At 32.0% G+C, this 24,502-nt stretch overlaps 1 protein-coding gene across 1 annotated transcript; it reads left to right on the forward strand.

Annotated features, from left to right (window-relative positions):
* Nucleotides 1–4,135: 4,135 nt before the first annotated feature.
* TOB1 (transducer of ERBB2) lies at nt 4,136–18,031 on the forward strand. The gene is made up of 4 exons (XM_051212333.1): nt 4,136–4,218; nt 4,513–5,962; nt 8,869–9,216; nt 12,984–18,031. Exons 2-4 carry the CDS (start codon nt 4,592–4,594, stop codon nt 13,719–13,721), a joined length of 2,457 nt encoding a protein of 818 aa, XP_051072505.1. The 5' UTR covers nt 4,136–4,218; nt 4,513–4,591; the 3' UTR covers nt 13,722–18,031.
* The last annotated feature ends 6,471 nt before the right edge of the window (nt 18,032–24,502 follow it).

The following is a 24,502-nucleotide window of genomic DNA, read 5'->3' on the forward strand; positions in this document are numbered from 1 at the left end:
AGAAAATTCAACTTTCAAAAGAGAGTCTAAATGGTTTAAAACGTTTTCTGGTTGGCGTTTCTTTGTCAAAGTTGTTTCCTACGGGATGGGGTAGCTGACACCATGTTCAACTCTCCCCCTTTCTCCGGACTTGAGACGGGCATTAACCCTAGAAGAGTTTCAGGCAGTTATACAGTCAATAATAAGGAGCCAACTTTTTAATACGTTTACAATAGTAAAAACTCTCATTATTTTTAAAGATTTAAGGAACTTTCTTTTTATTGAAATTCAAGAATCAAACTCTTCTATTAAAAGCTAACATTTAGGAATTGATGTTTGTTGTTTGTTCACGAGTATTTTCTCGAGATATTTTTAGTTAGCTGAGTACAGCGATCTGTACCTTACAAATTACTTTCCAAAACATGAATAAAACACCACTATGGCTTACATCCGAATAGATAATCAACTCATTATAACTGCACATGATCTTCTTTGCAGAACGAAAAAATATTTCTGCTCAGATGGTATTTATTCGGTGTGGCTATTTTTTTAGTTTTATGTCGCCACAGAAAATTCAGAATTTTGTCTTGAAATGAGTCAGATATTCTGATTTTGGTCTCTTTGACTACAGATAACAGCGTGTTGTTTAATAAAACACCCGTGGTATCTAGGTTTGAACAATTAACGAACATCATAACTGTTCAACTGATTACTTTTTATCCTAATATTCAAACAAAAATGTTGATTTCATACACATAGTTCCGTTTATCATTTTGGAAAAAGCAAGAACAAAGATTCTAGCAGAATAACATGAATTCATTTTATTTCGTAGGTTCTCATCAGCTGCTTACAACCTGTGATATTTAAAAATCATAATCACATAATGGGTTTAAAGTGCTAACTGAATATTGTAAATATATACCTAATGTGAAAGAATATTCTACAACATTAATTGTGACAACAGTTCAAAAGTGGGTTAGAAACAATCGATTACATAATGAATAACATTGGAGGAATGTAGTGAGTAGAGTTCAGTTGAAAGATTATTAATTTGAAAGATAGTTGAAAAAAAAATAAAATAGAGTCAATGATGTAATAAATGAAAAAGAGAAAAAATAAAAAAATAAAAAATAAAATTCTATGGTGCAGTGAAGGAATATTTGTCACCAGGGCAAGGAAAGATTAACCACCGTCTCCTTTTGAATACATAGGTCAGGTTTTTGACGTCTGATGGCAATGGCTTCAGCAAACTTCAGAAGACTGGAGTTTGGCTGCTTACTAATCACCCTAAAGGATTGCAAGGTATCTACCTGATGTCCTGTATCAAGGAGATGTTTGGTGATTGCACTGTTCAGAGTCTTCCTTTCCCCTGTTCTAAGACTTTTTGGAACATGTTCAAAGACCCTAAGATATGCTCTCCTTTCAGTTCGGCCGATGTAGCTGCTTTGGCAGGTACACGTAAATTTATAAATACAGTTGGCGGTAACCTGAAAGGGTTGCTTGTCGATCTTTGATTGGGTTATTGAACATGTTGTTTTATAGAGAATTAAAAGTTTAGCAGCCGGATAAGTTCTGGCTATCACTGTATTCAGTCTCTTGTTGATAATTTGTGCGACGTCATCACCTTTAAAGTTAAGATTTATATATACTGGTTTTTTATTGACCATAGTTATTACCGTCTTCTTTTCCTTGGGCCTTTTATATTTGTCAATAAACTTTTGTGGATAAAAGTTTTCTTTTAGACATTTTTCTACGTTCATTAATTCTTCTTCCAGTTTGTCGGTGGTACATATCTTTTCTGCCCTGTAAAATAGTGTTTTAACCAACGCCTTCTTGTAACTAATTGGACAAAAACTATTGAAATTCAGGTAGAGGCCATTCCAATTACTTTTTCTATAAACTGATCGTTGGACTGTCCCATCTCCCCTGAGTTTTATGGCAACACCAAGAAAGTGGAACATGTCGTTCTGTTCGTGCTCCATAGTAAAATGTATGTTAGTATGAGCGTTATTGAAGAGTTTGAGCAGGCGGATTGCATATTGTTTATTATTACAGATAATAAATGTGTCGTCCACATATCTGGAGTATTCGGTTGTTTCACTAACTGCCTGTTTAAGTATCGTGTTTTCAAGATACCCCATAAAAATATCTGCCATAATTGGACCTAGTGGACTACCCATTGCTATGCCATCGACTTGGCGATATGTGGTGTTGTTAAATTGGAACTGAATATCCGTTGTACATATTAGTAGTAGTTTTTTGAATTCTGGGGCTGGCAAAGGTAGGAGATCATCATTCTTACAAATTATATCAATAGTTTCAAAGAGTGGTATATTGGTGAACAAGGATATTACATTAAAAGAGACCATGAACTTGTCGTTAACATTCGTATGATTTAGTCTATCAGCAAACTGGAATGAATCTCTTAACGTATATGTTGCTAATCTACGACGAACTGGTTCTAGTTTTTCTGCTAACCAGCGTGCGACTTTATGATGTGGTGAGTTGATCATTGATAGGATAGGTCTAAGAGGAACGTCACGCTTGTGAACTTTTGGTAAACCATACATATGAGGTAGACGTGAACCACGTGGTTTTAGATCGTTGTAAGTAGAATTATCAATCATTTTCTTTTTTAGGAGTTCTCTAAGCATGCCCGTGATTCGTTTTTCTGTTGAATCAGTCAAATCTTTTTGGGATTTATCTACTTTGAACCTCAGTTGGTCGTCGAGGATTGACTTCATCTTAGTGACATAATCAGCTGTATTCATTAGGACAACACCTGAACCTTTATCCGGTTGTAAAATCATCACCTCATTATTTCGTTTGATGTTTCTGAGGGCTATTAGATGTTCTTTGGATAGAATATTCGACTTTGGTGTTGATGACACGAGGTATTGGTTGGCAATATCAACTAACTTTGATTTGAACCATCCTTTCTTTTCCTCATTCATTGGCTGCAAATCTTTTAACTGGTCAAACAGATTTTCGAATTGAGCTTCTGTATCAATCCTGTCAGTTTTTGGTTTTGGTATATGAAATTTGAGTCCCAGACTCTGAACAGTGCAATCACCAAACATCTCCTTGATACAGGACATCAGGTAGATACCTTGCAATCCTTTAGGGTGATTAGTAAGCAGCCAAACTCCAGTCTTCTGAAGTTTGCTGAAGCCATTGCCATCAGACGTCAAAAACCTGACCTATGTATTCAAAAGGAGACGGTGGTTAATCTTTCCTTGCCCTGGTGACAAATATTCCTTCACTGCACCATAGAATTTTATTTTTTATTTTTTTATTTTTTCTCTTTTTCATTTATTACATCATTGACTCTATTTTATTTTTTTTTCAACTATCTTTCAAATTAATAATCTTTCAACTGAACTCTACTCACTACATTCCTCCAATGTTATTCATTATGTAATCGATTGTTTCTAACCCACTTTTGAACTGTTGTCACAATTAATGTTGTAGAATATTCTTTCACATTAGGTATATATTTACAATATTCAGTTAGCACTTTAAACCCATTATGTGATTATGATTTTTAAATATCACAGGTTGTAAGCAGCTGATGAGAACCTACGAAATAAAATGAATTCATGTTATTCTGCTAGAATCTTTGTTCTTACTCTTTTCAAAAAATGTTGATATTCGTAATACATACCCAGGAATCAGGAAAAAATCACGACCTTTTCCACACGAATACTGACAATCTTTTTGACAAAAAAACATTTGTAATTTAGTGTCTCAGATAATAGACTTCTTGTCTCTACGATAGTTATAGAAACAGGATTAGAAATAAGGTCGAGCGAGTTGTACCTGTCAGTGTACATTAGTGACGTCATGTTTATTCACGGAAAGATCTGCTTATTGCCTGTCAGAAAATGGTTAGTTTTATACCTTCCCACATTTACTATGGGGGTGAGAGAATCGAGATGTCATGATAGTGTATACAACACGTGAAAAGACACATCTTTCTTGGGCACGACTATTGACCTTGAGAAGTAGGCTAGAATGCACATTAATTTAAACCAATGAGAACTTACATGTAGACAGGGATAATTTCCACTCTGGTCAGTCAGATGCCGTGCTGAGAATTTTAGGGAAGACAATCAAGAGATGATGTAGGTATGTGTTACGAACATTTCTACCTAGTAAATCTTGTCAGCTGTGGTTGAATGAAATAATCTCATACTTTGAATTTACAACCCTATCAGCAATGTATCTATTTTACAAGATGTGAGTATTTATTAACAAATTGATTATTTCCCATAAACCTATGTTTAAATATATTTCAATAAATCGATAGTTTTACATCAGCTGTCCACGAATCAGTTTGATGTCTTAAACTGGATTTGTGTAGTTTTTAATGCTTGATATGTGATATATTTTCTGAAATTTAGTAGAAAATTTTTCATGTAAGTGGCATATTGTACCGAGATGCATTAACTTTATTTGATTTTTTTTCTGTGATCACAAATTGCCATTGTTACATTACCATAAATTAAAAATACATTTTTATAACTTCTATAGATATTTCAGAATAAAGTTATTCTAAAGGAATACATTCAACAAGCAACTGAATTTAAAACTTCAATATTTTCATATCCCGATGTTTGTGGAAATAACTGTCGCAGTAAATTATATATTATCACATTTATACACAAAGCTTCCGAGACGTCGAGTTGATAGTTTCGGTGAAGAACTTGAAAAGTATCTTCTAGCCAAATTCCAACATCATTGGTACCCTAGTGACCCACTTAGAGATTCTGCCTATCGGTGCATTAATTCTGTCGGTCCTCAGGTAGATCTTCTACTTCCTGAAGCAGCAGCTGTGAGTGGGTTAGAATGGAGTGAAATAGAAACATGTCTTCCAGAAGGTCTCATTATAAGTGTGGATCCAGGACATGTGGTGTGCCAATACACCCAGTCTAACTGTACAGGTCATGACAGAATCCTTTCGAACCATTGGCCATCATCACCAATTTCCTTATCATCATCTGGATGTTCTTCTGCATCTTCTATCTCATCATCCAACTTGACAAATTCATCTCAGATTACTCACCAAGTTCTTTACAGTTTACAAGGTGGATGGATTACAAACAATACAAATATGTTAGATGGAAGTAAACGAGGTCAGCTTCTAACAAAGCTTAGACGTTTCGAAAATGATCATGGCAATTTACTGTCTACAGCTGCTGCTTTGAGTGTGTTAGTTGAACCTGATGAAGGAATCGACACCAAATTTGAGCCTAATACAATGTATGGAGTAAACTCCTTAGGTTTGAACCATTCAAACTGGAACAATGAATCTTCTGTGATCGGTACATCTGTAATAAATCAGGAAGAACCTTCTAGGACTGAACCAAATGAATTTGATTTAAAATCTATAAATCCCCTACAAGCTGAAATGTATCATGAGAAAGAAATGTCAAAAACAATGAATACTTTTCCATGGGGTGTTTCTGAAAACGTGAAAGAATCTTTTTTATCTATAACAGGTAATGATCCGATTGGCGGAACACCATCAACAACTCAGTCTGTTATTTTCAATGCCAAAACAAATACATTCCATTCATTTCATCGTTCCTCCTCTCATCCTCCTCATTCAGGTCAGTTAACAACAACCCATGGTAAAGAATCTATTGCACTGTCAGCAAATTTTGAGAATTCAAATGTTCTGTGCTCAAAATCTGATCAACCATTCAATCAAATGTTTACAAATCCATTACCGAAATCATATCCAACATACATACAACCTCTTAATTCATCACATCCATTCGTTCAAAAATCTACATCTACTCCAAGTTTTACAGCGGCTACTTTTGCTCAAACTAAATTTGGCTCAACTAAGTTGAAAAGTCATCCAAAACGTACACCTACTCGTATTCTTTCCCCAGCAACTGTACAACAAACTATTACAGCTAATGAGAATTTCTTATCAAACGATAGTGTTCTGACCAACTTTTTAACAAATAACCAGGTAAATAATAATGATAGTTACAGCATTCACTGTATTATTAATTATTTTTTAATAAATAGTATGGTTTTCAGTTTGTAATTAAGATATCATGACTATGTACGGAATATGTCTAACGTTACTGTGTAATGATGTCAATATTATAAACAATAAATTATAGAAGTTTGTAAGTTTACGAGCTGAGCGTATTGGGAAGGAGTAAGTTGAAGTTAAAACAAATCTGTTTTCTTTTAAAAAGATACAGTTCAGTGATATGTATATTTACTAATCGTTATTTAATCTATCTTAAACCTAAAAAGGTATATTGTTTTGCGATTCTTCATATTGAGTAATAATTAATCTACGTAACTAATTTGCCATAAACAGCTTTGTGAACTTCGCGCTGAACTGAACTGTTCCCTAAACCTAGATGGGATTGAAACCTCGAACTGACGCATAGAAAGGTGAAAAATTTAACAACTAAGCTGTCATTTGATTTACACTCAAATACACGACTAATATCTGATTATATGCTGCTTGGGTGATATACAGTATTTTGACTAATATTTATCATAAAAAATAAAAGTCATCAGTGATGTTTGGTAGTCTGAATATGTCAGATATTTAATTATACGATGATCTGCGTAACTATGACACTTCTTTGAATATCACACTAATACAGTATCGTTTATTTTTGAGCATAGCTTCATCATTATTTACTAAAGTCAGTAGTCAGTCATAAACAATGTAAACATGGCGTATATGTGTTTTGGTCCGAGGTGCTCTATTATATTAGCTCAGAGCGATAAGATTATCAAGTCAAATGGTAGAGTATTAGAAGTAGTAACAGTTTCAATGAAATTAGAAACATCTAGGCTTAGACATTATAATCCAAGAAGAAAGAATGAATTCATGTAATAAAGTAGTGTAAGATAATTTTAAAAATCAAGATCTAAGGGAAGACAATGTATCTGCACCACTTTGACGGATTCTGAGCCATAAGGAATATGTCGTCAGACAAATAAATAATTTTATTAGATATTTTTCTTTTGTTAGTAAAATTGTTGAAAATGTGTAAAATTTCAGGTATAAAAGTACGGAAGTTATTTTGTGAATTTTGATTAAATAAAATTGACACTTTTACATCGTTATCAAAATTATTTCCCAATCATTTAAGCATCCTAAACATCAATCTTACGGGGATGAAAAAACTTTCTATTGTATATTTTATTAGCTACTGTCATACATCCGATGTATAAATGAGGAACAAATTTAAAACACTGATGCTCTGAGTTTTATTTAAGTATAAATAATATTGATAACTATATGTCTGAACTAACTTTAATCGTTCACTAAATTTCACACTGAATAAGTGAAAGTTAATATTCAAAATAATATATCTTATTGCTCTATGTGGTTGTATCGAAAAGGCTGTTAATGTTCCAGCTGAACAATGAAATTATTCAGGTGTATAGAATGCCTGGATGTATTGTATATTTCGAGTAAACTTTCTAATAAATATGTTTAAGCAGTTAAAGTTATTCATGCTTTATACAGTGAACTGAGTCATTTTCTATACAATTCAAACGAGTAAGATAATCATTCATTATTTAGATAAAATCTATCAAAATAGAGATCAAAAACTTAGTATGTTGAAAAGCATAGATGTATTCAAATTTCTATGATTCGTACTAGCTTAAGAAGAGAAGGATTAAAGAAAGAAACCAAGAAAGTGGAATTGATGAAATGCTACGGAAGTCCTAATAAAACAAGTTATTATATAAATTAAAAGATATAGAACAGTACTTTCAAGATTTAACAGAAAAGAAAGTGTTATGTCGTTGTCATGACTGACTTCATATTGCATCATCCTAATTCTCATCATTGGTTTCCGTTGACTAGTGAATCTCTACTGGGAAGTTTACAATTACACATATTGTTCAGTCACTTACTAAATTTGTCGACTGAACTTCAGTTAACATTGTTAGTTTTAGTTGGGATTGCTCACTCTTGGATAAAATATGTACTACTCATTCAAGGTGACGTAAGTCCATTTCTTCATCAAGTGAATTATCTACTAACGTTCTGTACCCTACCTCGGTTTCCACATCACAAATGATTAATACCTCATATTACCACTAATCTTCAGATCGTTAGTGACCTTTTTTGTACAATAACATAATAATGGAGGGTAAACCATCTCAATATAGACTCTTCCATTAAAAGTTATATAAACTGGAGATGGGTTCGTAAATTTCTACAATTCCTCTAATGAAGAAAGTGCACATCCGAACTCCATATCAAGTCATTGACTATTCGTATTACCTTTATACTTTTTTACTGAGCGCAGTTTGAACAAATAAAAAAAATTAAGCTATAAGTTACAAGAAATCCTAGTAGCAGTCTAAAGCTCTAGCATAATCATAGTAACCAACGGAATTAACTTTCAGCTAGGTAGACTAAGACAAGTGGAAAGATACCTAGGTATCGGTTTGGGAACTTTTTGAGTATGTTAAATTTTGAAATATAGCATTTAGAGATAAATCAGTCTTAAAGTTTATATATTGATTTATAGTGAATTTTGTTTATTATCAGTGTGAGATTGTGTAAATTGTTGATTTTTTAATTGAGATCATGAGTCGATCAATGTTAGACCACCATTAAAAACCTGGAAGCACTGAACAGTCGTTTCGTTCTAGTATGGAACTCCTGTGCAGTGCTCATCCAAGACTCCACACGTGGGACTTGAACCCGGGAACTACGGTCTCGCTTAACCTTTATACCACTGAGCCGGTATCTAACGGTGTTATTGTCTAACTTCAACCAACGTGATTATCAATGTAAATCAACATATATTCTGTAATTACTTTCAGAAGATAAATATTATATATAGTAAATGTTAAATTGGATCTTTTCTGTTTTAACTACAGCGTTTCGATGCATCGAATTCATCAAACATGAGTGCATTTAGAAGTTTTTTACCAATGAATATTGATATAAATACAACTAAACAAACCGGTTATATAACAATGAATGAATCGAATATTTCTGATCACAATGATTATCTTAATATAAATTTACATGAAAATGGGAATTCAGTATCTGAAATGAAATTTCTACCCATTTCATTTCATCAAAGAAATACATATAATCGTAGTAATAATAATCACATTAATCATAACGATACTTTTTTAATATCGAATTTAGAAAATTACCTATTAAATTCATCGGAAGATACTAGTCCAAATAGTGTTTTGGAGAGGATTCATTTGAATGAGGTTAGTTTAATTGATATGATGTATTTTTTTATATCGTTTACTTATTCCATTGCCACTTACTATACTAAATGATACAGAAGTGTGTTGCGAAAGAAGGATAGGAGCGGCTGAAGTAAAACATTGTCAGTTCATAAAGTCCTTAACTGTTGATAAACATCTTATCAAAAAGGGTGATGGCTATCTAAGTTGAGTCAGCAAAATAATCGTAATCTGCAGTTGAATATTATTTATTTGAACACAGATATTGTCCACTATTTTATTTAACCTCCCGTCCCTGTACTGACGTATGATGTGGAAAATTGGACAGAAGCACATCTGTACCAAGTCCTTCGTCATTGATAACTGACTAGTATCAAATGGGATTAATTCATTTATTTCATGAGAAAGCGATTATATCAAACAAAATATTTCCAAGTAACACTGCGATATCTGGCTGACATTTCTAATTAAGAACCATTTTGGAAATAACCATATACCCTTTGTAAAGCTTAACTAAATTTTTTAATGGTAACTTGAGTTGACCACTTTAAGTTTATGGATGAGATAAACAAGTTTCAGGATGCCTGAGACAATAACACCGAGTCATATCTACAAAGAGTTCATACACGGGAAACAACGTAATCAATTAAGTTCAAAAAAATCATCAAAAGCAGATAAGAAACTAAAATAGAAAATACTCTCTGTTAGAATAGAACTAGTATTCCTACCTACGTTTTCTAAATTCATTTTTGGATAAGAATGCTATTAATCAAGGGAATACAATTATATTTAGCTATGAAATATTAAAAATGAGTGAAGCATATGCCCTTTGATTCCTGTTCGAACTATCATAGAACTATATTTTCCAATTTCTATCATACTTCAAAGACACGTCATGTAAATAATGAATCCCCAAAAATCAACTTATGTGCTACTCTACATTATTCAGTGATTTTTTAGGTAGATTTCTTTTATTAATATTAATAGCCAGAAATAATTATTCAATATTCATGCCAAAATAATTTTTTACTCGATATGAAATAATATGTTCCAATAAAATGTGATCCATCCATTAGTTATTCAAATAAAAGAATGATACTTAATTGATTCTTCTACTATATGTATAGAAAGACTAAAAAGATCCATCCATCATGTATTCTATACTTCAGTAAATATTTAGAACGGCTGATATTTTGTTCTTTACTGTTTTTAATGCACGAATAAAACGATATATATATTCAACAGTTATTTTTAAAGTCACAGAACATAGCATATAACATAGTTCAGTTGTACTTTTACTTAAGTTCTCCTACATTTTAACAAAATAATTATATGCAAATATAAAAATAGGGGCATAAAACTTTCTTAGATTTATAGGAAGAGATTTTAAGGAAAAGAGAATAAGCCGATTTCAAATGGTAATGAATACAATAGTTACAAGTAATTACAAGTAAGTTTTATCATGATGGACTGACATCACGAGAAAAAACTATTGAAAAATTGGAAGGGATTGGATAGTTGCTTCTTCGTAGTAATCCGAGACTTAACAATTGAACGCAACAAGCCAAGTTCATAATCCCATTATTATTATTATTATTATTATTATTATTATTATTATTATTATTATTATTATCCACCATAGTTAATGAATAGTTGGTTTACTATCAAGTGTATTCTTCCATAAGAATCGTAAAGGAAAACAATAGCATATATACAATATTTATTTGTTTGTCATAATACTTCATTTATCGGTAATCTGTGATTGAAAGTACCAAAATTTCTAAAAAAAAATATAAGTTTTACTGTTTTCTTTTCGGAATTCCATTCAATAGTTATTAGTCGATTATCACAGTCTATTGATTTCTAGTATTGACAAAAAGACCAAGAAAACGTTTTGTCAATAACTGCTGTGACCTTGAGTATATTTAGATTTTGGTTTGTTTTGATGTTTTTTCTCCCAGCATAAAATCTCAAAGTTTGCCTAGTACGAAGTTGTTTCATTTCCCAGAGCCAAATCATTTAAACGATACTCTGTACTTTTGAAGTGAAAATAATTTTTTCAAGAAATTTGACTCAATGTAAACTAAACTCGGATGGATTATAGTGTTTATATTAGTGAGAAGAAAAGCTTTTCTACAAGTGACTAAAGTCAACTGGGGGGGGGACACCAGTCAGTACTTCACAGATGTTTAGCCTAGTTTAAGAACTCCAGAATGTTGGATCCCTCATGGATTCATCAAGGCTTGGATCTGGGATCCAGCCATCAACACATCCAATGATCCAGACTTCAAACTAAAACGAAAGAAAATAGGACAAAAACAAATTGAACACTTCCGTTTATAAAATCCTCGTCACTAGATTGATATCGACGTAAAAATACAACCAAACGTGATGCGTATTTTAATTGTATTCCCTTGACAGTTTAGAACAAGTTAAGAATACTGTTAATTGTAAGCTTGGATTAGATATGATTTCGCTCCATAAAGTCGTGACAACTACAGAAAAGCCATTTAAAATTGTGATTAATATTTAGGATAACAAAATAAATGTGTATAACATGCTCCTCCAAATAGCATTGTGAACAAATAACCTCCTGGTTATTAGTAAAAGACTGTAGCCTATGAAATTAACTAACTAGAAAGTAAAACAGTAAATAATTTATCAATGATTTTGAGTGAAAATTACATTGTATCACAAATATGACTAACGTTGAAAAATAGGCTATTGTATTTTCATTTATCAATTTAGTTGTATTGTATTATCTTCATGACTAGACTATTTCAGTTTTCATCCCTTGTGCGCAAGTGTACCTGAACATGTATAGGAAATCCAATAGTAGAATATAATATCCCTTCGAAGAATGTCCGTTTTTTCGATAAAAACCGTTTTGAGAGAAGGGTTTGTATATACATTTATGTATTTAAACTATTTCATATAGGTTGCCTTCTAAAGTTAGCCTGTCATATGCCCTGATGGTGTTTTCGTGACTTTCGGGTTGCTTGATTCTGTCAAGGGCGATGGAATAGTGTACAACAATATTAATGTTCGCTCTATTCAATACCATTAATTTGATTACAACATAAAATTCTCATCACGTAGTATGAAATATTACAACCAATTACCGTATAAGTCACTTTAAATTATTAATATTCAAAAGTATGTATCTGATAAAAATTAGTCAACAACTAATCACTTCAATTCATCTTTATATGAAAATGCTCTTAGACAAGTTTGGCTCCTATAACATCTCTTACCATCTCATAATACATTTAATGTATGAATTCCAATTAAATTACCTTTTTGCTTTTCCGAATACACAAAGCGGAAAGTATATTACCCATCGAGATGCTCCCGTATGAATTTATCAGTAATTATCTCATCCGGTTTAAAGATTATTTTATTAGAGCATTTGATTACACTGAAGAGTCATTATGCATAACCGAAAATAGAAAGATTCATAGCCTCATTTCTATGACTAGAAAAGAGATGGGTTAAAAGTTTGAGCAGCTTATTGTTAAATTGTATTTGATATTAAATGGTCAAATCCGATTGAGTAATTATTCATAATTTCTGAAAGTAGTCATGAAATTATTTGTTTCAAGGGTGATATATTAATGAAGTGTTGTTTTATAGTTTGTTACTGTAACATGGGAATGTAGCAAAAATGAATATTTATGTTCGTAAGCATAGTATATCTAAACGTTTAGGTACTTTTTGTTGTTAGTTCGGGGAACAATAACTTTTCTGCTGAATATCTAGATATATATATTTCCATGTATACTGTTTAGGTTCATAATGATGGTCATACTGCAACGAGTTATTGGCAATCATCATTTGAAAAGCATTTACAATCTACCAATATGACAATGGTAACAACAGATGAAACAGATCTGAAATCAGACAATATAGATTTTACCAATTTAGCTGATTGCACAAATTGGAATAATAATTATTATTCATCAGCTAATAGAACCACATTTAATCATGTATCGAACAATTTACATTTGGACAATAATTTCAAAAGTAATTTAACAGGACTATCATCAATCTGTGTTTCCAGTCCTGCTGAACAGCATCAGATCCAGCAACAACAAGTAAACATGAAAACAAACGAAAATTTAACCGGTAGCATTGAAGCACCGACATCAAATGACGTTTCCAACATTAATAATGATTGTCTATTAGATGATGTTCTACTTTCTACACAGATGGTAAATTTGCTCTTAGAAGAGGACAGTCTAACTGATTCAAATTATCGTGAAAACGTGTTCAATTATTTACATTCAGATGATGATGAAATAGAAGGATTTAAAGATATTAAAAGTCATTTGACCTTAACGAACAAAGAAAGTGATCAGAATGGTAAAGATATTCATACTGATAATAGGATTAGTTGTAATAATGGTCATTTAGCGTTCAAAGAAGTAGAACCAATTACAAAATATAATGAATCTAATTTAATTCATACAGGAACATCGATAGCTGGTTCAGTCACAGATAATATGCCTAGCATGGTTGCAACATAAATTGTTTAGTCTTTCTAGAAAATTCAGGAAGACTTTTTGATTTGTTCCTAGTTGTAAAACTTCCATATTTTTCCCATCGCTTTATTCTTATTTTATGGCTTTCCTGATTTTCTCACTAACATTATCGTTCTTTTCTCTCATGCTCAAGTTTTTGGTTATTTTCTATACATTTATACATGCAGATTAGTATAACTATTGCTAATTGTCATTACCATTTACAAAATACCATCATATAACTGAAAACTTAGAGTCCATCATTGTTTTTTGTGTTACCCTTTCCTAATGAAGACATAAACAACATAATGCTCTATTTTTATCTATTTTTCACTGTTAGTTTTGTTATATTTCAATGATTTATTTTCACAAAAAAAATAACCCAAAACTCTCCCAATTCTGTCCAACTTCATTTCCTTAAATACGAATAAACACATCGTAGAACTACAGACACACATATAGATTATATACCATACTATACTTACTGATCAATAATAAAACTACGGATTTGACCTTAAAATTGACATCTAATCTGACGCACGCTCAAGTGTGTCTGTGTACACTCTCGGAATGTATATGACATGCATTAACTGGAAAATTCCCTGCTATGGCCGTTTCATAGACTAGTGTTCTTTTTTGTGTGTGTGAAATATACAGAACATTTATCTATCTATCTGAAAATGTCATATATTGATTCATGATTTAAAATCGATGTTTTGCTTTTACTATCTGATAGAAAATTTAAAAAAAAAATCAATAGCCTATCTCTTACATAAATTTCCATTAATCATCCGTTCAAATGGAAGCTAGGATAAATAAACATGGAATGACGAAAGATATTAAGAAATTTGACATTATAATGATGTTGCACAGTAGAAATGTTCAATTTCGAATAAATTTTGAGATCTGAGACTGTATAATATGAATGTAGAAATCTCAATAGATCTTTCAGATTTCTAAAACAAAATTAAACAGCACAGATAAACTTCTCTAAACACAAAAATAATACGATAAAGATCTATTATTTTATTTATTTGCTTTCCTATTTTTAATTTATCTAGTCAATTTTGTTTTTGTTTTTATTCGATCAACAAAGCTTATTGTTGCTTATTGAATAACCAACTGTTCAGTGTAACATTATCAGAGGTTGGTTGCTACTCATCGCTAACTATCATCAACCATGAGTTCTTTCTTTTCTTTTTGACTAGTTTTTTTATATTAAATGCCCAGAAAAGAAACATTGACAAATACACACAGAGTATATGCTTGTTCCGAAAGGATTCAGTGACCCTATTTTTATCAGCAGTTTTTTTACTGTTTCTACGATTGTTCAGTGATTATTATTACTGTTATTATTGTCACATACATTACTATTGTTATTAATTTTACAATTGTTAACTTTGTTTTGAGTCTTGGTATAATAAGTGGTAAACTGAAACGATTTCTGTTACAAATCTGAACTATGATATCCAACTGATATGACCGCATTTGTGTGTCTGAAAGAGAGAGAGTAATTATTGAATGTAACAAACCAATCATTCGACAGTTTTCTATTCTTTTTTTTTTCTATTCGCAAATCTTTCCATTGTTCTCTTTTTTCGAATGTATGTGTACATGCGTGCGTAATTATTTGTGCCTAAAGAATTCAGACAAAAGCAATATGAATGTGAAACACAACATGTCTTCATTTTCTTCTAAGAAAAGTTTTTCGTCTTTCCAACACTCCACTTATTTTCTTAACTTTTACTTAGCTTCATTTTTAACTGCTTTGCGTGGCTAGACTCACTTAAACATATACACATATGGAAAATAATATATGACTACATTTATTTATGAGGTGTAATGTAAGATCCAAAAAAGACGGTCAAACACAGTAGGAGTCTCATAAGGTTGTTGTATTTTTTTAATTACCATTATTTTAAGCTGTGAGAGAATTAGTCTTTTTTTCATAAGCTTGTGTACTTTTTTCCATGTTTTTAATTAGTTTAATTAATAATTAATAATTCCTATATATGAGCATTTTAATTTGTTAGTTATCTATTGATTGAATCTACATAGTATTGGTGATCAAAAATGAAGAGAATTTACGGTCTTGATAAGGTCTAGTTGTTAAGATTCAGTTGTACTGACAGTGAACAATGAGTTATCGAACGAGGTTAGTTATTTGCTTATCTAACTACCAACATGTTTTCTTTATTAAAGGTTGGTGTTATAAATAATGCGATTGATTTTGTGATGAAAACTTACGAATTTTCCGTACTTTAATCCTTTTTCGAACTTAATGGTTACTGTCAAAAGTAATATTTTAGTGAACGAGAACTCAGGTACAACAACCCAATTTATTGTTTTATGCAAAGTTACACAGCGCCTTCGTAAAATATGAATATCATACATTAAATACATCATTTTTATATCTTCCTTGAGTTATCTTTAACATACTCTATCATTCAGCTAATTCTGTTGTTATTCCGATCGCTCCCCGTTTTTCTTCTTGTTCTCTTCATTTCAATCATCTGCTAGTAACCGTTCCACATCTTATTCCACTGCATACCACTTATATCTGTCCACATAAGAAGCGTGCACCACAATATGAGCATCAGAGGCCCGCTAACTGAACTGCGAAAGTAGGGAATTGGCGAACATTTGTATATAAACATTTTATGTTTGATTTTTATTTTGTGTCATAGAGAACTGGAATTTTATGGTTGTGTAGATTAGTGTATATAATGAATTTGCCTAATTTGTGTAGATTTATTCAATTTCAGTTCAGGATCTCCATGAGTTTCATGATTACTTATTACATGTCCTTAGCAATGTAAGTAATGTAATGAAAAAGAAGTATCTTGATATATCTTCTATTTAATCTATGGAGCTTTCAAATTTCGCTGATGTCTTATAAATTTTAAGCGTTCATTACTAATTATCTTATGAAAAATCTAAGTGGCTCTAATCGAATCAATCAAATGTTAAAAAATTGAAATAACGTAGGGATTTGTTAAGCTACATCTGTGGATTTCTAATCTCAATTAGTAAAACAGATATATGAATGAAGCATATTCTTTACAGTAAGTTCTCATCAAGTTCTTTAGTTACAAATCTGAATTGATGTTTCGAAGAGAAGTTTTAACAATTACACCAGTCCTTAACCTGCTGTGATTTTCAAGTCTCTATATATATAGCCTAGTGAAAAGTTATTGGAAAGAATATTCTTTGTTCATAATATTTGTTTGAATACGATAGGAATTTTCAAACAGCTTCGAAAATCTTAGCCACATATGATCAAATGAAATACTATAATATATTAGAGTTCCTTACATTTGAAGAATTATAGATATGAACTATTGGATTATGAATCACTAGGGTTTGAATAGTAATATGCTTGTAGTGGGATTTCGTTGTCCTTCAACCTCATATCGAGTTGATATTGACGGGAATAAATAAAAAAAATTCCAAAATAAAATAAAATATTTGTTTAGTTCTCTTTATTTTTAGATCTTTGATCTTACAATAATTCTCTAATGGATGTTAATTTATGATGAAAAACTATCTTGATGGAATATAGTACCAACACATTTTAACAGATAATTGATTCGTGATGAAAATTGCATGCAAGTAGAAAATTCATTTCTATTTTTTCTGTTTGTTTACAGACTAATGAGATTTAATAGATTTTGTGTCACAATTGATCAGTAAAAATTATAAAAATATAATCATAAAATGAATACTGAAATAATTATACCTTCTAGGCATTATTAATTATAAGCAAAGATAGATAGTGACTAGCAGTGGAATCCAGGACACGCGTTTCATCCTATATGGGACTCGTCAGCTAGATGTAACTGCATCTCAGGGTTGATGTTCACTCTGTGACTCAAACCCAGTATCGTTCGCTCTAAATGTCATCGCGTTATCCATTTAGCTACTGATTCCTGATAGCCACTTGCCTGTGCAATGGGGTGGTGTTTAATTCGCTTAGTATTGTTTTATTTGAATCTCCTCATTGATGTTTAGGACTACAATTGATCAGTTTTTTATCGGCATATGTGCATACTGTGCGTATCGCCTTGACATTGTCCTTGATTCCATTGCTAGCCACTATCCATCTTTGCTTATAATACTTATAAATTACGGCAATATCGAGGCAATACGCACAGTATGCACATATGACAATAAGAGACTGATCAATTGTAGTCCTAAACATCCATGCGAAGATTCAAGTAAAACAGTACCAAATGAATTATTGACTATAATTAATTTGTAATTAAATAAGAAAAGAAAATAATTAACATTTGAAATCTTTTTATCATCCATTTATGTTTCAATATAATTACATTTTGAAGTATTTGTTTATTTAAATCTGTAAAGATTAGAAACTGTTTTACAAATTTTTATTCCAGTATTCATTTTTATTTTTAAACAAAAATCTTTATCACTTGAATTACATGCATTCAATGTTATACAATTCTTTCTTTTTGTTTTATTATTTGAAAATATACAATTAACAAATTTAAAATAGGTGGTTATTTTCTCAACAAAAATTAGCATCATTTAGAATGAGAAAAAAAAACTAGTTGAACTAATATGGTATTGCGTACTTTTTTGTTGTTAATTTGATTCAACTTTTTATAAAATTTTAATGAAGGAATAAATTTGTTAGAGTCAGATGGGTATAAATATCTGATGAGAAGAGGTGAACTTAGATATTAATATTTTAAGTGATTAGTCAATCGGGGGAGGTAGAGATTTCTGTTTATTTAAACTTTGATGTATATTTCTACGTGGTTTGAACAATTTTATCGTATAGATTATTCCACTATTGAACAATTTAACAAAAATAATTTAACTACTGTAATTTTACGCTGAATGAAAATGTATCTAATGCGTCCTCTTTTTTTCCTAAATAATAACTGTTCTGACTCAAAGGTCATATTTAATATTATTGTGAATCAAGGAGAAATAAAGTATATGTTATATATAGTTTTTTTCTTTTCAAATCAAAATTTTACTATTTACCTTTGTTGAAGATTAGTTTTATTGATAAACTGACATAAACCGATTTATCGTTGAAAAACCGCGAAGTTAAAATTTTAGTCAAAACCTGTGATAATATGAACTTCAACTTAATCATATATCAATAATATCATAAGGTGATGATAGTTCAATATCAGAAACTGACTACAACTGAAAATGTGGAATGGTGAATTTGAAGGCGAAACTATAATCCATGGACGAATCTTAAACAACCAATAAAAAAGTAGTTAGTACATTGAAAATATTTTATACAAAACCAAAGAATTAGAGTGGTTACACTTCATTTACGTGGTTTAAAAACTTTTCAAGGTTAGAAAGAGGTTCAGAGATCTTAGTGCATACGGTAGAGAAAGTCATCCATATGACTCCGTAATTGTCGATCTCTGGAGTCACAATAAGGTCGTAAGAACTCTTTCAGCCTTGACTAGATAGCTTCAGTATTGTTTGTGTGCACTCCAGTTGTTGGTTACACAAAACGCCGCTTGTCGACAACGACACGATACGCATAATCAAGTCTATGTAGGCATCGGTACGCTCTCTAATCATCCGCATATACTGTCGTACCCGGTTGCACATATTTCCGTATAATTGGCATAATCGTTGTAGCCTGTCGGTTTTTTTAACCCGTTTGAAGTGTCCCATTTGAGACGACCTGTCGTATATTCCAAGGATCTGTGAGATATATTTATGGAAGTGCTACTTACCCAGTCTTCTTCAACACTACATCCTCTGTTGAATTCTCGTTTTCTCACAACTGATTCGCTAATTTTAACGATTCTCCCGACTCTCTAAAAAGACACGTGTAGGCTTGTCATTTTTACTGTGCATATATCTCTACAATACTAATATTACTGAACAGCTGAAGCTTCAGTAACATCTGCATATGTTGCAGCCAGTGAAACTGATGCTTTCATTATTCACTTCGCAACAATCATCATGATTTGCCTTAGTCGCAATCTGGATCAAGCAAAAAAATCTACGATGAAAACTACGTTTATATTGAAGAATCTATCTGAACCCTTGATATTCCTGCTTGATACTGATTTCTTTACCTCTCTCTAGGGCACCAAAACCCTTCATACTTTAACCCTGAACGGTAGAAAAGATGGATTTCCTTCAAGGTTAATTTAGGTATAAAAAACAAGCGAATTCATGAGATTATTGGAAATTCCTAAAAACATACTAAACTTAGTGACAGAGTAAGTCATAATTCAGTCAGACAAAGACATTTAATCAGTCAATTTTCTAAGATTTTGTGGAGTATGCTGATTCGATAAAATGTTCATTATCTTTTCTTGAAAATCTTATTGAAGGATTGTTGGGGGATACCAACAATTACTTATTAGAACTTATGGCTCAATCTAATATCACGTGATAAAAAAATAATCAGAATTCTGATCTCAGCACTAATAACCTTAAGTAAACACTAAGCTCTTACTGGTCCTCGATTCTCTCCCAATCCTGTTCGTTGAGTCCGGAATTCAGTAACCAGCCTCCGCTATACGAAAACTATATTTCGAACATGCGTTGTTTATATACAAAGATAACCCATCATATCACACCATAAAATGAAAAATAACAATTATACATGATCAAGCCAAAAGTGGCTGTGAGTAGGGGAGACTGAGAATAATAAGCTGGCAATAGATTACGAATAGTAAGTCATATAACAGTAGTTAATAGGCTAAACGAAAGCTCATGGTAAGAAGTATATATATATCTTATTTGTAAAGATTTATATTTTCTGGCTATCGATGAAAAGAATTGTAATTTATCAATCTCCGTTACAAAACTTGTTACTAAATGACAATAGTGAGGTCACCCACTCATGATGTACAAGTTCCAAAACAAACTGATGTACTGCATCTCTAAATATCAGTAATGGTAAAGTATGAACTCTTTCAAATAAAATTGATAATCATTGCTCGAGCTGATAACTATCTGAAATCAATAGGTAAACTCGTTAATCCTTTAAGGTGAAAGTTACTAGATTCGAGTCTCAGCGTGAAATATTAACATTGAGATGTGGATATTCCCTATTGACGAATCTAAAATGAGACGGAATGTACATCCTGAATTCCACTGCTACCTAATACCTAACTTGAATAACAAGGTATTAATATTAAGAAACTATAGGAAACAATAATGACCAACTGATTTTGATAAATAAATCTTATAATACTAATAATTATCGAAAGGTTAGAATAATCGATCTATATTTTTATTGAATTTATTAAATCACATGTTATTTTAATTATTGGGAAGAAAAAACAAACAAACGAAAAGGAATCCATTTTGAATAAATTAGGGAGTTGACTAGAGAGAAGAGAAGACTTTATTTAAAAGAATACATGTGAAAAGAAAAATAGGGAATTCTATGAATGAATTCGAAGAATTCTAAAGATAATTCAGAGAAATTTTCTTTCCGGTGATTTATTTTTACGATCGTATTTATAGATAATTTTATTTGCTAATAATAGTGTGGTGTGAGCTACTTATATTGATATGAGTAGTATATAACGTGAGTTAAAAGAACGTGATGTCTGGCAGCAGAAAATGGGGAAGATCAAGAAAGGAAGAGCGAGAACACAATGGAATTTGTAAGAAAACGCATGAACAATGGAATGGGAGGCAATGGATTGGTGTTTGCAACAGAAACAGTCCAGTTTGGTTTGATGCATGAATATTTTGCAAATTGACAATTTACTATATGGTATTCAGATTTTATTGAGATAGTCTGTAATTGTTATGTTAAGTACGTTCGATTGTCCCCACCCGAGTTCTTGTTCACTACAATAGTGCTGTATGGTCAAACAGAATTGTGTTGAGTAATTAAAGAGAAAAAGTCTGGTGTGGTAAGTTGTTATGAATTGTCTACGAAAATCAGATATCGAAAGGAATTTATGTAATGAACTCGTTGTAAACAAAATTTTCTTCACCGAACTATCTTTATTCTTGAATGTATTCATTTACATAATCAATAAACAGAGAGTGATAGTAAATCTAAAACAGTAAAATTAAAGGTAATTAGGTATTTCGATAAAAACATTAACTGTACGAATATATGATTATAGTTCTTTAGAAGTGATTTTGTGAAGATTGATGAAATTTACTGGTTGTAGTAATGATAGATTGATCTTCGGTGGGATACCATCAGAATAAATAATTCCTAGCCTTTACCATTCATTTATTCTTCCTTAGAATATAACATCATCCATTCATTTAAAAAAAGGCTTTCTTTATCGAGTGAAATTATCTAAAGAATTATTGTAAATCAGTGAACAATTGTTCTTTGATAGTGAAGGAATTCCCGACAGTGCTCATTTATGACGTCAGATAGAATTGAATACTCCCAAGAAGTTTTTAATTAGCTGTTTAGTGCATTACAAACATTGATAGTTCCCCAGTTATTTTCTGTCTATCGTGAAAATGATCTTCACAAAAACAACAAAATTATTCAATATTAGTTTGTTAGTTGGAATTAAATTGTACTTGGTTGACCTGAACATTTTAAGTAACATCTAGGAATTAAGTGGGATATTTAAGGTTATTTAGCATAAAATAGCAAAATGTTGTGGAATATAGAGTACACTTCAGATAATTTACAATAAAGGACAATTTTTTCGTGACATTCAAAGGTATTCTTGACCAGGTTCAGGATGCAATTAAATTAGTACCCATAGTGTAAAACAAATGGCTACACATCATCAGGAGGGGTTTTGTGGAGGTTTTAGTAATTTCAATAGTTGAAATCATGAGTCAGTTGAAGCTAGACCACCATGGGAAACCTACAAGTACTGAACAACCGTTTCGTCCTAGTATAGGACTCCTCAGCAGTGAGTACCAACAATCCCGCCCCCCACGAAATTCGAACCCAGGACCGTGACCAGTGGAGTTCAACCAGGTCTGTTGTGAGATATCAGCTCACTGAAGACAATGGTTACGGAGGCGCAATTTCGTGGATTGGTTGAAGTTAGACATTAACACCGTTGGATACACATCAATTAAATTTAGGAAAAAACTAGTATGACATTGAATAATGGTTACGTTTGGTTATCGAAAATCGTCTGTAACGGTTTTTAGAATGACGTTTAGAAGAAACCTAGGTGTTAACAGAATTCGAGCAAACTTGATATCAACTATTGGGTCACTGAGATAGAGTTGTGATTGATTCCACTGTTGTCTAGTATTTGGTAGGTTTTCACCTGAAATGTAAATGCTTAATACTTAAGGAAGTGTGAATGAGGTGCGCGGTATAGAATGTTCAATTAACCAACATGGAAATTCGAAAGAAAGAACGAGAGAAAAGGTTAGCCAATGACTCAACCATCAAGCAATATGTCAAGATAACCTGATAATTCAAACCACAATTAAAAAGAATAGATTTTCAAACTTCACTTAGCTTCATCTGGAAGAAATTACTGTCAAAGTAATAAAATATACCGGAAATACGTTAGTTTTAATTGATGAATTCGGTACATCAAGCGAGATGTCAGCGAATTGTTGAATGTCAGTCTGACAGTATATGAGCCAGGCCCCACCTCCGATAACAAATATAGTGTTAACACGTTCCGACTAAACCATAGGTTCAATGCTTTTAATGGAGCATGATCAAAGACAACCGTAAAATTGTTAGAGGTAATAAGTAAGTACAGCAGCAGTTAAACTGAATCTAACCTTTAAGGGAGAAACTGTAATTTATGGACAAACCAATCAGTTATAAGACAACAGGTCTTGGATTCTAGAGCAAAATTTATTTATCCACTTGGTTAGATAGAGTTCTGGCATTTTAGCTGATTTCACTTCGTGATGGAAATCTAATTCCTAACCCCAACCATCAACCGTAAATCATAATTCTAATTCCTCACAGTGGCTCATAAACGTCCCGTAGTCTTAGTAAGTAGGTAGATATTCTCAAGGTCACTCTGGTGTCGCTCAAAGGTCATCCATAAAATATGGTCTAACCAAATCAAGTTCTTGATAAAAATTAACTAATAAGTATGATTTTAATAGTTGAGATCATGAGTGAATTGAAGCTAGACCACCATGGAAAATCTAGAAGCACTGGACAGCCGTTTCTTCCGACTACGGGACTCCTCAACAGTGCGCATCCACGATTCCTCCTCGCGAGATTCGAACCCAGGACCTATCAGTCTCGTGGGCGAGCGCTTAACCTCTAGATCACTGAGCCGGCAACCAACGGTGCTGATGTCTAACTTTAACTAATCTACGGAATTGAGCGACACATCCACCATTATCTTCAGCGAGTTACTATCTGACAAAAAACTCGGTTGAACTCCACTGGTCACTGCTTCTCACTAGAACTTCAATAAATACCTCTAGAAGCCGGTCCAATGCTTCCAGGTTTTCCATGGTAGTGTAGCTTCAATTGACTCATGATCTCAACTATTAGAATTACTATAATATCCACAAAACAATAAGTATAAATCAAAATTCATAACACCCTTTTACTACTTCTGACCACATTAAATTTATTCTGATTGAAATACCGTTAAATAGACATATTGGTTGTGGTGCATGCTACTTAAGCTGACATATATACGTAGTATGTAGCGGCATTCAATAGCGGAATATCTGACAGGAGAATATTGAAATAAAGAGAACAGGAAAAAATCTAAATAACAACAGAATTAAAGGAAAGGTGAAGTATGTAAAGGACAATGCAAAGAAGCTGTACGAATGATGTATTTAATGTATGATTTTCCTGTTTTACTGAGTCACTGTGTGATTTGGCA

This window comes from Schistosoma haematobium, chromosome ZW, assembly GCF_000699445.3.
Source record: "Schistosoma haematobium chromosome ZW, whole genome shotgun sequence".
Classification (NCBI taxonomy): Eukaryota; Metazoa; Platyhelminthes; class Trematoda; order Strigeidida; family Schistosomatidae; genus Schistosoma; species Schistosoma haematobium.

Excerpts from the sequence above, each read along its gene's own strand:
- TOB1 (XM_051212333.1), top strand. The coding sequence starts at position 4,592 with ATGTTTGTGGAAATAACTGTCGCAGTAAATTATATATTATCACATTTA. Across the intron at positions 5,963-8,868 it reads ACTTTTTAACAAATAACCAG|CGTTTCGATGCATCGAATTC; the intron begins GTAAATAATAAT and ends TTTTAACTACAG. Across the intron at positions 9,217-12,983 it reads AGAGGATTCATTTGAATGAG|GTTCATAATGATGGTCATAC; the intron begins GTTAGTTTAATT and ends TATACTGTTTAG.